This window comes from Mizuhopecten yessoensis, unplaced genomic scaffold (assembly GCF_002113885.1).
Source record: "Mizuhopecten yessoensis strain PY_sf001 unplaced genomic scaffold, ASM211388v2 scaffold6307, whole genome shotgun sequence".
NCBI classification, from domain to species: Eukaryota; Metazoa; Mollusca; class Bivalvia; order Pectinida; family Pectinidae; genus Mizuhopecten; species Mizuhopecten yessoensis.
This window is the reverse complement of record NW_018406484.1, coordinates 314,809-328,996: the sequence shown is the minus strand read 5'-3', so window position 1 is coordinate 328,996 and position 14,188 is coordinate 314,809. Positions and strand designations below refer to the sequence as shown.

Below are 14,188 nucleotides of genomic sequence, written 5' to 3'. Positions count from 1 at the left end.
TGACATAAAACCCTTCTACTATATCAGAGTAACCTCCCCTTACTAGCGCTTTTAGTGTTATCACTAGGTCGAGAAAGTTATATTCCAAAGCTCCAACAGTTGAATGTCATGGGATTTTGAATCACTTCTTAAATATGAATTAATTTGATCATTTATGTCACATAACTCATGTCCCCCTTAATGATGCTACACTGATAATGCGTTGCATGTTGAATGTCGTCGTGAGTGAACAATTTAACATTACATTACTCTGTACATACATTGTATCCCCATACATACTGTCTTCGTAGAAAAGTTGCATGTCCTTTAAATATGCTGCATGCTACATATCCACGTTGTAAATTATTGATATATAATTTCATTCATTCCGTTAACGTGTACATATTTTGTTATTAACATTCAATATCTGTTCAGAGAACCCAATATATAATTATAGATTCCAAGTTCGATACCGTTTTGATTCAGGTGTGATCTTACGTAACAACAAGGGAACTTGAATTGCAATAACTCAAGGATGATTGTTTAAACGTTTTGCTGATGACACTTCTCTGTATGTTATTATAGATAATAACCCAGCACAGGCCGCACAATCTCTCAACACTGATCTTATTAACATAGGTGAATGGGCAACAACATGGGACATTAAGTTCAATCCCAGTAAAACAAAATCACTAATATTTTCTAGAAAACAAGACACCCATCACATCCCATTATTTTTCCAAAATAGCCAAATCATAGACACATCATCACATCAACACTTAGGACTTACACTTTAAGATGATGCAACATTGAAACAGCACATACATAATGTATTCAAAAAAGCTTACAATAGACTTAATATTCTTCGCCATGTCAAAACTACAGTCAATAGAAAATCATTAAGTAAAATATATGTGGGATTTATTAAGCCAATTTTGGAATATGCAAATATTATTTGGGATAATTGTACACAACAGGCAAAAGTTGTTCTTGAATCTGTACAATTAGAAGCAGCTAGGATAATAACAGGTCTTCGTTCTGGGGTATCACATGACAAACTATACAATGAACTGATGTACAAAATTATGCATTGGCAGACACTTCAATACTTACAAAATGTTTTAAATCCCTTTATTAATAATCAAAATGATAACCCCTACCCTCTCAGACAAACTCAGCTTTTCAACCCACCGTTATGTAGAACTAATAACTATTTCGACAGTTTTTTCCCTCAAATGTGCCGCACAATTAACACCGCAAATTCTGATCTTCTTAATTCTCCCTCTCCTGCAGCATTACAAAAATATTTGAATAAAGATATTATTTCTGATAGTGAATCTGTTTCAATTTTCAAAACAGAAGGTAACAAAAGAGCAAGTATTATTCTATGTCAACTTCGAAACTCTTGCAGTAATTTAAATTATGATTTACACCATGACCATCTTACTAATAGTCCAGCTTGTACCTGCTCTGCTGAACATGAAACAGTATCTCATTACTTTTTGGAATGCCCTATTTTTAATAATCAAAGAACTAATTTGTTCACTTCTCTTAATAGTTATGGAAACCACAATCACATTGATATGAAAATTCTTCTCCAGGGCTGTCCTGATTGTGATTGGCTTACAAATAGACGAATACTTGATGATGTGCCTATTTCTATTGGAAAAATCCCGGCGTTTTAAGTTTTATATGACTTAAAACCATGATGTTAAACAAAAATATACTATATATTCTGTATTACATCCAGGGGATTCTAGTTGAGCATGACTACTGTCTATTGCGTGTACTTATCATGACATTGTAAATATTTACACCCTATATGTATTAAATGAATTTATAGTTTTTAATTGTAACAGTTGTTGGTAGCAGTGACCTGTGCAATATATGCACATGGACTTTTGGTCTAAGCCTGCCAAATCTGTCTAGGATAGTGTATATATATGCTGAAATAAACGTATTTGTACATGTACTTGTATGTGTGTGTAAGTTTGTATGAGGTATGTGAGATGTTTCCTTCATGAGTTACTTCCCCTAAGCCTTGTGCTAATATGAATTATTTTGTGTTAATTTTTTCATTTGCAACATGTCTAAAATATTATGTCTCATTGTTTATTCCACTTTGGCCATTTGACGGAGATAATTCATATAGGCTTTGCCTGTTATTCTATCCAATTGACTATGACATCTTGTCAATAAAATTTGATGAAATGATCATTGATTAAAGTACTTTGATAATACGAGGCCAGGGAACTTTGATTCAACTAGACAGAGGAACTTTGATTATACGAGGCCAAAGTAATTTGATTATACGAGGCCAAAGTACTTTGATTATACGAGGCCAAATAACTTTGTTTATACTGTAGACTCTTCTTTATATAGGTTAATAGGCACTGATACTGTGTATGTTTTGTTAATATATCGATGAACACAGAGAAAAAAGTAATTGCACTGGTGGTACGTGGCAATACAAATTACAATAATCATGTGTTGTCCAATGCAAATGAAATAGTATTCTACCATATAAGATATATTCAATTATTTCGTGATCATTTTACTGTATTTAATTATTCCATATTTAATTGTGTATTGTTTTTCAATTTGTATGTACTGCATACATATTATAATTTAATCCACATTTACGTTACCATATTTAAACGTTGGTTGTTCCAATATATGTTTGTGTTTCAGTATTTATTGAATGATTAAAACCACTTTTATTTCCTGGTTTTTTTTACACATTTTATTGTCCTTGCCAATATATAGAGTTTCAGGATTGGAGCCCTGAGTTGACTCCCTTTACATCATACAGTAGGTATATACAGTAATACAAATTTACTGTCAAGGAAGGGATGCTGTATGTCTGCTGCTATTAGAGTAAGGTTATTCCCTGTTGATAAGTATATTATACCGACTTCCACGTCACTTTTTCGATATCCGTGTTACTTCACTCGCAAAAACGTCTGTCTTCACTGGTTCTTTATAATGCAGACTAAGTTGAAATACTTAAGAAGAATCTAACTAGACGATTGTTTTTGTTGTTGTTGTTGTTGTTGTTGTTGTTGTTGTTGTTGTTGTTTATTTTGCATTGTTCCATTAAACCTAAGCAACACGTACTATTTTTTATAACCGTTAAACGATTTTTACTCTTTACTGTATGATTACATTAGAACAGGTCATTTACCATACATTTTGTGATTGTAGTTTAAGCCAAGATAAACGTCATACACATAGGTGATTGCACGTGTAAAATTTTGTTATAATACAGTATGCCACAAATTAGTCACACTGCATCATACAGCTGCTCGTCCTTCCTGCACTCATCGATGATTCTATGGACCAAAAGTTGAAAAAACAGGGGTATGTAGGTAAAACCCCTTAATTTATGAATTTACTAACTAGAGGACTACTGGTTATTTTCAAATCAATCATTTTCAAAGTGTATATATTATCATCTACCACAAAATGTTTAATTTATTTCCTGTGATTAACTAGTGTTGCATTTATTGTGAAAGTTGAAATTTGAATGATGTGAATTTTCGTATAAGAAAATATTGCCAACACACAAGGAAACAAATCTTAAATAAAACTGAGGTGACACCAAAACTAAATGAAAGACATCATGAAGCCTCTAAAATAACATGGAGGAGAAATCTGGCGCCCACTCCACATCATAAGTATTGGGCATCATTTCTTGTATCAGAGGAGACAATCCGAAGTATAAAATTATGTGATTAACTTTAATACATTTAGCGGCATACAGACACCTAAGTATCGTTTTGTATTGATTTATTTTCATTTTTATAATTAGTCATCAAGACAATCACAAATAAGAAAATATGTGAATACAACTGGTTATAAAAAATATTTCTAAATATACTTGAACCAGATTGTTTCTAACTGTGCTTTGTATTTTTGTTAGATATACACTAATATACATGGGTTCCTTTGATAACATATGATCATATGACTTACGTGATATAAAGATAACTGTTATTGATAGTAGAACGAGGTACTGCTCTGACTCATATCTTTATTGTAGATGTATCTCGTCTATACGTGTGCTGACCTTGGCCTGTCGTTATAATTTAATTGTAGATGTATCTCGTCTATACCTGTGCTGACCTTGGCCTGTCGTTATAATTTAATTGTAGATGTATCTCGTCTATACGTGTGCTGACCTTGGCCTGTCGTTATAATTTAATTGTAGATGTATCTCGTCTATACGTGTGCTGACCTTGGCCTGTCGTTATAATTTAATTGTAGATGTATCTCGTCTATACGTGTGCTGACCTTGGCCTGTCGTTATGATTTATCTAGGCCATGTCTCACCTCTCAACGACATTTTGTTTGAATTAAAATTTGTAGATAAAAATCCTTGTCAACGAGGTCAAGCCTGATTCAGATAATCAGAACAGTAATTTCCGTTTTTGTCCTCATGTTAGTTTTATACCACACGATGATATTTATACATATACTCGTGTTTACACATTATTCTGCTATAAAAAATAAAGATCATTGTGTGGTATAAACACTAATATGAAAGTATGATGTTCTTATAAAGCTGCGTTTTCTACATGTATCTATTTTCTTCTGTGAATAATTAAAGTTAAACATTTACTGATCATATACTCTAGTTTACATAATGCATTAGTCAACTGTTATAGTTTTATCACCATATGCTTATAAATAAGGTCTTATATCATTTCACTTGATGTCATGTATATGATAAGTGTCATTGAATAACTATTTTGTACGCGCAGTACACGACAGAAATAATATTGTATGTACAGATGCAGATTTTTTCTCGATCACGCTAGTCAGAGACAGGTTCGTTAACGTTTTCTCGTCAGGTTGTATTGCCTCATGGCGAGAGCACGACGTACTATTTTAACAAGGAAAGCTAGTCAGTGAAAGTAATTTCGAGGCCGATTGAAAATACATTAATGACAATGGATGTGTATATAGAACCCGTGTATGTAGTGTAATCCTGTCCATGTGGGTTTAACATTGCATAAATTGTAAATAGCGCATCCGCTATTAATCTCATTGTTATAGCGGTAATATGACTTCTCTTTCACTAAAATGGGAATCCCTAAGTAAGTTTTATAAATAGGGATTCTCGAAGTGATTTTTGTATTGACAAGGTACAACACAAGAAATATTCGATTAATTCTTCTTGTGTCGTAATCGCAAATAAACAAATCAATGACAAATAACAAAATAAAACAAAAATACCATTGTATTCAATTGGTGTTATAAAGCCTTTATTTATATCATCATACGTCCGTTTGAATCAACACACTAGTACACAAAGCGCTATACAGGTATTTCAGGATTTAGTTGCAAGCTAGAGTTGAACATGCTAGAGTTGAACAAGCTAGAGTTGAACAAACTATTTTGACCGCCACCATTATAAAAAAATACACAAACAGAAGTATTGGTTAAATCCTTCATAGATTTTGATACTCAGCCTTCAGCTAACAACTAGTTCTATATAAATAACTGTTGATATCACACCGTCACAGTATGGAATATAACTGTTTGAATACGTTTACTTTCGTGGGTGGTTAACAGTCTACGACGTTCTAGGATGTTTATCACACCACACAGACTAGCAAAACGAGCACTTGAAAAACAATATTACAAAATTATCTTATAATGAACCATCCCGTTTACGTAAATCATCTGTTATGATATTGTAGACATAATAGGTGCATTAACTACATTATTGGTTTTAGATTAGCCGATACTTTGACATGAGCACCTTCGCAAGTTCATAATCTCAGAAAGTTTTTATCATATATATTAAGAATACCCTCTTCATTACTTGTAATTCAACACACTTTGGATTACAAACGTAATGTATTATAACTACTCTTATACATGCTCGTAACCATTTCTAATTTCTTCTTTTCTAAACAAAGTCTCATGGCTTCATTTCTATCCCATGAAGAGCCGATGGAACCGCGGAGACAATGCTCTTCTTCCCATTGGGTTGTGCTATGAAACGAATAAAACATACAAACATCATAAATGGGCAAGACAGAAACACACTATTATTGTATGCCCAAAGTTCATTGGTATTTTTATATTTGTATATGATACAGATGTAAATATTCTCTCTTTCTACCAAATATAACAATACAACTACAACACGCAGACAACTTCTTAATCAAATGTCGATGAAAAAGAAACAGGAATGGATGAAACACTAAAGCAATAATCCCGATAATGTAACTCCTGAGGAAGGAAAGGTTACAATAGTACGATTAATACATTTTTACGTTTGTGTAATTGCAGAAACATCAAGATAAGAGGTATTTCAACTTTTTGAGAATAACTATGACGCATGCAGGTATAAATATTCTTGCTATACAATGAAAAATTGTATGAGGATATATATGACCCAGCTTACCTGTGACGTTATATCTCTGTATGACCCAGCTTACCTGTGACGTTATATCTCTGTATGACCCAGCTTACATGTGACGTAATTTCTCTGTATGATCAAGCATATCTGTGACGTTATATCTCTGTATGACCCAGCTTACCTGTGACGTTATATCTCTGTATGACCCAGCTTACCTGTGACGTTATATCTCTGTATGACCCAGCTTACCCGTGACGTAATTTCTCTGTATGGCCCAGCTTTTCTGTGACGTTATCTCTGTATGATCCAGCTTACCTGTACCTGTACGATCATGCTTACCGATTGTGTTATCTTATTATCAAGCTTATCTGTAAGATTACCTGTATGAGCAAGCTTACCCCTGGCGTTATTTGTACAATCCAGTTTACCTTTGGCGTTACCTGTATGATCTAGCTTACCTGTGGCGTTTTCTGTATGATTCAGGTTACCTGTGACGTTATATGTATGATCCAGCTTACCTGTGACGATTTGGCATTCGCACAAAACGAAGGCAGGATGAAAACACTGCGGTCTGAAAGATCTTGTGGGTCCACGAATTCGTAGTTGACTATCAGTCCACTCGCGCGATCGGTGTCTTCGTCTTGGATGTTATAACGAATAGGTGGACAGACATTTCCTGAATATATTATAAGGATACAATGATATGTTAGAAGTCAGTGCCTGCTAACATTATAGATACTATGATGTTTGCTGACAGATCATGCAAGTATTATAAAGATGCAATACTCTATTGACAGCCAGATCCTGTAAGTATAACAAAGGACAATGATAAGTAGCCACACAGATCATATAAATATTATAGAAACTGTTCTTAATGTCAAAACGTACCTACGTTAACGTCTAGTGTTAGGATGACGTCAGCGTACAGTTCCTTCCTGATCAATGTGAAGTGTTCTGTGATCTGCTGAAAGTCCCCTACACCACCATGCCAGTCCGAGTGGGCGTCCACTGTTAACGTACCATTATCATGTTAAACACTATCGCATGTTCCTCACCCAGAGAGTTGTTCTCATGGGTTTGGCAGCTCGAGTTTTATATCAGGAAACAAATCCACACGTGATCAACAGCGTGAATAGAAGTGTTTACAATTACTTATATTATCTTGTTTATGAACAACAATTTCACAAATTACACATTTAGATACCTGTTAAAATGTCTTGCTCAATATACAAATTTTCTTTAGCAAGCGTAGCACCTTTTTTTGAAGGAAGACATTGTGATACAAAATTTTACATTTTCTTCTTTTTGAAATATAACATAAATGTTTGCATGGTATACAAATGAAGCTGATAGTTTCCTAATCAAAATAAATTGTTCAAGAGAAACATAATAATAAATCTTTATTAAAAATCAAATGAACCAACCCGACCACATATATTTAATGTTCTTTATAGATACAAATCGTATCTGAACTCTTGGTATTGATATTTTCATGAAATAGGTCATAAATGTACACTGTTATCTATTTCGATATGCGTAGATTGTAATTATGTACCATGTAATATAAGTTGGCATGTACATCTGTTATTCAGCTAAACAAGTACCGCATTATTTACTTTACTGATCCAGCGTGGAAAATGTTAATAGTACATTGACCATATAGATAAACTAATATATAAAACCCCATAATAATACACGCACATGGCACACCATTCCATGGGTTCCATATGTAGTCGCTATCCTTTTCCTTGGTACAGGTGTGGTTGTCGTAATCAATGGTGTATACTGTACTCTGTAATACATATATACAGAATATGTTATTTAGTGATTATAACACAAGAATCATCAATTATATCGTATAGTCTGATTTTTTTTATACCACGGCTCTAAATTTCAGCGAGTTATATTTTATGATCACGTGCTTGTATATTAGCCATCAGTCATTCACACAAGTTGGCATATTCGGTGTTTCCCATAGCCTTTATACATTGTATTAGAAAGACACTTAAAACATAGACCTTTGATGCAATCGAGAGAAAACATAATTCTATGTTAAACATGATGTCTTATGTGAAATTATCAAAGGAAATACTCGAGAAGCTAAAAATCTATTGTTGTTATTGGAGCTACACCATTAAAGTACATGTCTCACTTGCTTGTAATATCTCAAAGTCTGCGTGAAAGGTTTGAGGACATTAAAAGAGTTTAGACTTGGCCAAACCATTGTTGTATAGAGGCAAAGTAGCTCTTGCTTACATGCACACAACTGATCGTGTGTTAAGAAAGTATCATTTTCGACTATTTCATGTATTCATAACTAAACAATACTCGTTTGAGTGGTTCACATATGTTTTTATTCCTTACCTCATTGAAATGCCAGATATAGGTATTTTAGAGCCGCACGTTACCTAGTGATGCCTGGAGTTTGAGGTCAAATCTCATCTGTTGACTGGGATAGTCGTAGTAATACGTCCCAGTACCGTTCATCACTTCTGGTATCGACATGAGCACCTCACCAGATTCAAAGAAAACCTTGCTTTGCCATGATGGCGGAAATGTACAATGCACACCAATCTCATTTTGCAGTAGTGCTGTTGTTATTGAAAGCATCGACAGGAACAGCAATGATTTGATGAAAGCGTCCATGTTTGTACGCTATCTGAATTGTTTAGCCTATCACTGAGTTATCGTTAAATTTAATACGTAAGTACAGTATGAGAGGTTGTAGGGTATTTGCTGACAATCAGATTAAACACTTCGAGATATAAAATATAAAATGATAGTTCATTGATAAAAGTGTACCGATAAACTTTAATCAAATTTTCTTGGATTAATGTATACAATATACATAAAAAAACCTTCGACTTTCCTGTATTCCGTTGACAGCAATTCTGGTGACCAGCACTCTTGTCTTTTCTTGGCGTCAGGTAAAGAAGTAAAACATATGTAATGATGATATTGCCTTCATTACATATCTTAAAGTAAGAGACCCCATGCTAAACTGGTGAAATAAACGATATCATTCGTCTTCTATATGATGTATTATAATCTGATTATTCCACGTTTCTGTTTTACGCAAAAAGATGGTGGACTCTACTGGTTGACTCTGCTGGTGGACTACCACTTTTGCCGAAACCGTGTAGCTGGAATTGTTCTGGCACTGTTGACATAAAATTGCAGTGTAAGAATATGCTATCTGTTGTAGAGAAAAGTTGAACACTTGTAACGTTATAAAGGGTTAACAAATGTATGGGCATCTTTTAATGTTCTCTGTGGTGTACCGATATATTTCGGAACACACCTTAATCGATGAAGTGGCCATACGGCACAGTATAATCTTTACATTGTTTGGCTGTCGTCGTCGCCAAGGTACCCGTTCGATAGAGGTTTCCTTACTCAGAATTATTTTACGTTATGATGCCGTTATCTGAGTACGTATACTTGGTATTGTATTACCTATTTATAGAATTATTCTACCTTATGATGCCGTTATCTGAGTACGTATACTTTGTATTGTATTACCTATTTACAGAATTATTCTACGTTATGATGCCGTTATCTGAGTACGTATACTTGGTATTGTATTACCATTTACAGAACTATTCTACGTTATGATGCCGTTATCTGAGTACGTATTTGGTATTGTATTACCTATTTACAGAATGNAGTGATTATAACACAAGAATCATCAATTATATCGTATAGTCTGATTTTTTTTATACCACGGCTCTAAATTTCAGCGAGTTATATTTTATGATCACGTGCTTGTATATTAGCCATCAGTCATTCACACAAGTTGGCATATTCGGTGTTTCCCATAGCCTTTATACATTGTATTAGAAAGACACTTAAAACATAGACCTTTGATGCAATCGAGAGAAAACATAATTCTATGTTAAACATGATGTCTTATGTGAAATTATCAAAGGAAATACTCGAGAAGCTAAAAATCTATTGTTGTTATTGGAGCTACACCATTAAAGTACATGTCTCACTTGCTTGTAATATATCAAAGTCTGCGTCAAAGGTATGAGGAAATTGAAAGAGTTTAGACTTGGCCAAACCATTGTTGTATAGAGGCAAAGTAGCTCTTGCTTACATGCACACAACTGATCGTGTGTTAAGAAAGTATCATTTTCGACTATTTCATGTATTCATAACTAAACAATACTCGTTTGAGTGGTTCACATATGTTTTTATTCCTTACCTCATTGAAATGCCAGATATAGGTATTTGAGAGCCGCACGTTGCCTAGTGATGCCTGGAGTTTGAGGTCAAATCTCATCTGTTGACTGGGATAGTCGTAGTAATACGTCCCAGTACCGTTCATCACTTCTGGTATCGACATGAGCACCTCACCAGATTCAAAGAAAACCTTGCTTTGCCATGATGGCGGAAATGTACAATGCACACCAATATCATTTTGCAGTAGTGCTGATGTTATTGAAAGCATCGACAGGAACAGCAAACATTTGATGAAAGCGTCCATGTTTGTACGCTATCTGAATTGTTTAGCCTATCACTGAGTTATCGTTAAATTTAATACGTAGGTACAGTATGAGAGGTTGTAGGGTATTTTGCTGACAATCAGATTAAACACTTCGAGATATAAAATATAGAATGATAGTTCATTGATAAAAGTGTACCGATAAACTTTAATCATTTTTTTTCTTGGAGTAAAATATACAATATTCATAAAAAACCCTTCGACTTTCATGTATTCCGTTGACAGCATTTCTGGTGACCAGCACTTTCGTCTTTTCTTGGCGTCAGGTAGAGAAGTAAAACATATGTAATGATGATATTACCTTCATTACATATCTTAAAGTAAGAGACCCCATGCTAAACTGGTGAAATAATGAATTATAATCTGATTATTCCATGTTTATGTTTTACGCAAAAAGATGGTGGGCACTGCTGGTTGACTCTGCTGATGGACTACCACTTTTGCCGAAACCGTGTAGCTGGAATTGTTCTGGCACTGCTGACATAAAATTGCAGTTTAAGGATATGCTACACTGTATCTGTTGTAGAGAAAAGTTGAACATTTGTAACGTTATAAAGGGTTAACAAATGTATGGACATCTTTTAATGTTCTCTGTGGTGTACCGATATATTTCGGAACACACTTTAGATACACCTTAATGGATGAAGTGGCCATACGGCACAGTATAATCTTTACATTGTTTGGCTGTCGTCGTCGCCAAGGTACACGTTAGATAGAGGTTTCCTTACTCCCTATTTATAGAATTATTCTACGTTATGATGCCGTTATCTGAGTACGTATACTTGGTATTGTATTACCTATTTACAGAACTATTCTACGTTATGATGCCGTTATCTGAGTACGTATACTTGGTATTGTATTACCTATTTACAGAATTATTCTACGTTATGATGCCGTTATCTGAGTAAGTATACTTGGTATTGTATTACCTATTTACATGATTACATTATTAACTTAATCATTATAACATTCACTTATCACTGGGACAGGCCTAGAAGTCAAAAGAAAGTGATGGAATTTAGCTGACTTTTATTTTAATAGAGAATATGTTAGGTAGTATATATGGTAAGCGGTTTATCCACACTACTGTATTTACAGTGTCATTCGAACAATTGTATCATCGCAAGCACATGGATAAAATCGTGGATAAAACATGTAATGGCGATGAGAAAATTGTTCACACTAAAAGCCCTGATTAGTGTGATAATATACAAATCTAACAGGGAAACGTTTATGGGAAATAGATTCTGGCATACCACCTGTGTGATAGAATATCCTTATACAATATCAGATTTGCCTCCCCTTACTAGCATTTTTAACGTTCTCATTAGGCCGAGAAATTTATGTTCCAAAGCTGTTTGTTTCGGAATCACTTTTTTAATACAAATTAATCTGATCAGGTTTAGTCATCAGCCACACAGTAACATATTATATATATCCATAACCATTGTTTCATGTTTTAATTATTACTTGTTATATAACCTCGTGCGCATTTTTACACTATATATTTCGACATGAATATTGTTACATAATTATCAGTGAACACAAGTTGCACGTCCTTTCAATATGTTGCATGCTACAAATCCACGTTAAACTTATTGATTTATAATTTCATTCATTCCATTAACATGTATATGTTTTGTTATTAACATTCCATATCTGTCCAGATAACTAAATTTATAATTCTAGGTTCCAAGTTGGATACCGTTTTCAGTCAGGCGTGATCATACGTACCAGCAAGTTTTAAGTCAACTAAGTATCAAAAGGCCATTGAACTTGAACTGCAATAACCCATGACGGTTTGATTATACGAGAACAAAGTACTATGATTATACGAGACCATGGAAATTTGATTCAACTAGACAGAGGAACTTTGATCATACGAGGCCAGGGAACTTTGATTATACGAGGCCAGGGAACTTTGATTATACCGTAGACACTACTTTCCATACGCTGATAGAAACTGAAGCTGTAGGTGTCTCGTCAGTCTTAATTAGACATCAACGACCACAGATAACACTTAATTAGACATTCTTGACCACAGATAACACTTCATTAGACATCGACGACCACAGATAACACTTAATTAAACATCGACGCCCACAGATAACACTTAATTAGACATCGACGACCACAAATAACACTTAATTAGACGTCGACGACCACAGATAACACTTAATTAGACTTCGACGACCACAGATAACACTTAATTAGACATCGACGACCACAGATAACCCTTAATTAGACGTCGACGACCACAGATAACACTTAATTAGACTTCGACGACCACAGATAACACTTAATTAGACATTGACGACCACAGATAACACTTCATTAGACATCGACGACCACAGATAATACTTAATTAGACATCGACGACCAACAGATAACACTTAATTAGACATTGACGACCACAGATAACACTTCATTAGACATCGACGACCACAGATAACACTTAATTAGACTTCGACGACCACAGATAACACTTAATTAGACATTGACGACCACAGATAACACTTCATTAGACATCGACGACCACAGATAATACTTAATTAGACATCGACGACCAACAGATAACACTTAATTAGACATTGACGACCACAGATAACACTTAATTAGAAATCGACGACCACAGATAACACTTAATTAGACATCGACGACCACAGATAACACTTAATTAGTCATCGACGACCACAGATAACTCTAAATTAGACATCGACGACCACAGATAACTCTAAATTAGACATCGACGACAACATATAACACTTAATTAGACATCGACGACCACAGATGACACTTAATTAGACATCGACGACCACAGATAACACTTAATTAGATATCAACGACCACAGATAACACTTAATCAGACATCGACGACCACAGATAACACTTAATTAGAAATCGACGCCCACAGATAACACTTCATTAGACATCGACGACAACATATAACACTTAATTAGAAATCGACGCCCACAGATAACACTTACTTAGACGGCGACGACCACAGATAATACTTAATTAGATATCAACGACCACCGATAACACTTAATCAGACATCGACGACCAACAGATAACACTTAATTAAACATCGACGACCAAAGATAACACTTAATAAGACATCGACGACCAACAGATAACACTTAAACAGACATCGACGACCACAGGTAACACTTAATTAGAAATCGACGCCCACAGATAACACTTTATTTGAAATCGACGACCACAGATGACACTTAATTATAACGGTGCTATGTGGTTATACAAATATCAAAAAAAAAAAAAAAAAAAAAAAAAAAAGTTTAGAAGATAAGATAAGTATTCCTCGATAT

General features: G+C 34.4%; 1 protein-coding gene across 1 annotated transcript; it reads right to left on the bottom strand.

Moving 5' to 3' along the window:
* Window positions 1-5,248: 5,248 nt before the first annotated feature.
* LOC110451937 lies at window positions 5,249-10,847 on the bottom strand. Its single transcript, XM_021500168.1, has 5 exons — window positions 10,560-10,847; window positions 8,054-8,144; window positions 7,241-7,360; window positions 6,871-7,028; window positions 5,249-5,982 (listed from the first exon to the last, which is right to left on the bottom strand). Exons 1-5 carry the CDS (start codon window positions 10,839-10,841, stop codon window positions 5,923-5,925), a joined length of 711 nt encoding a protein of 236 aa, XP_021355843.1. The 5' UTR covers window positions 10,842-10,847; the 3' UTR covers window positions 5,249-5,922.
* Window positions 10,848-14,188: the final 3,341 nt, after the last annotated feature.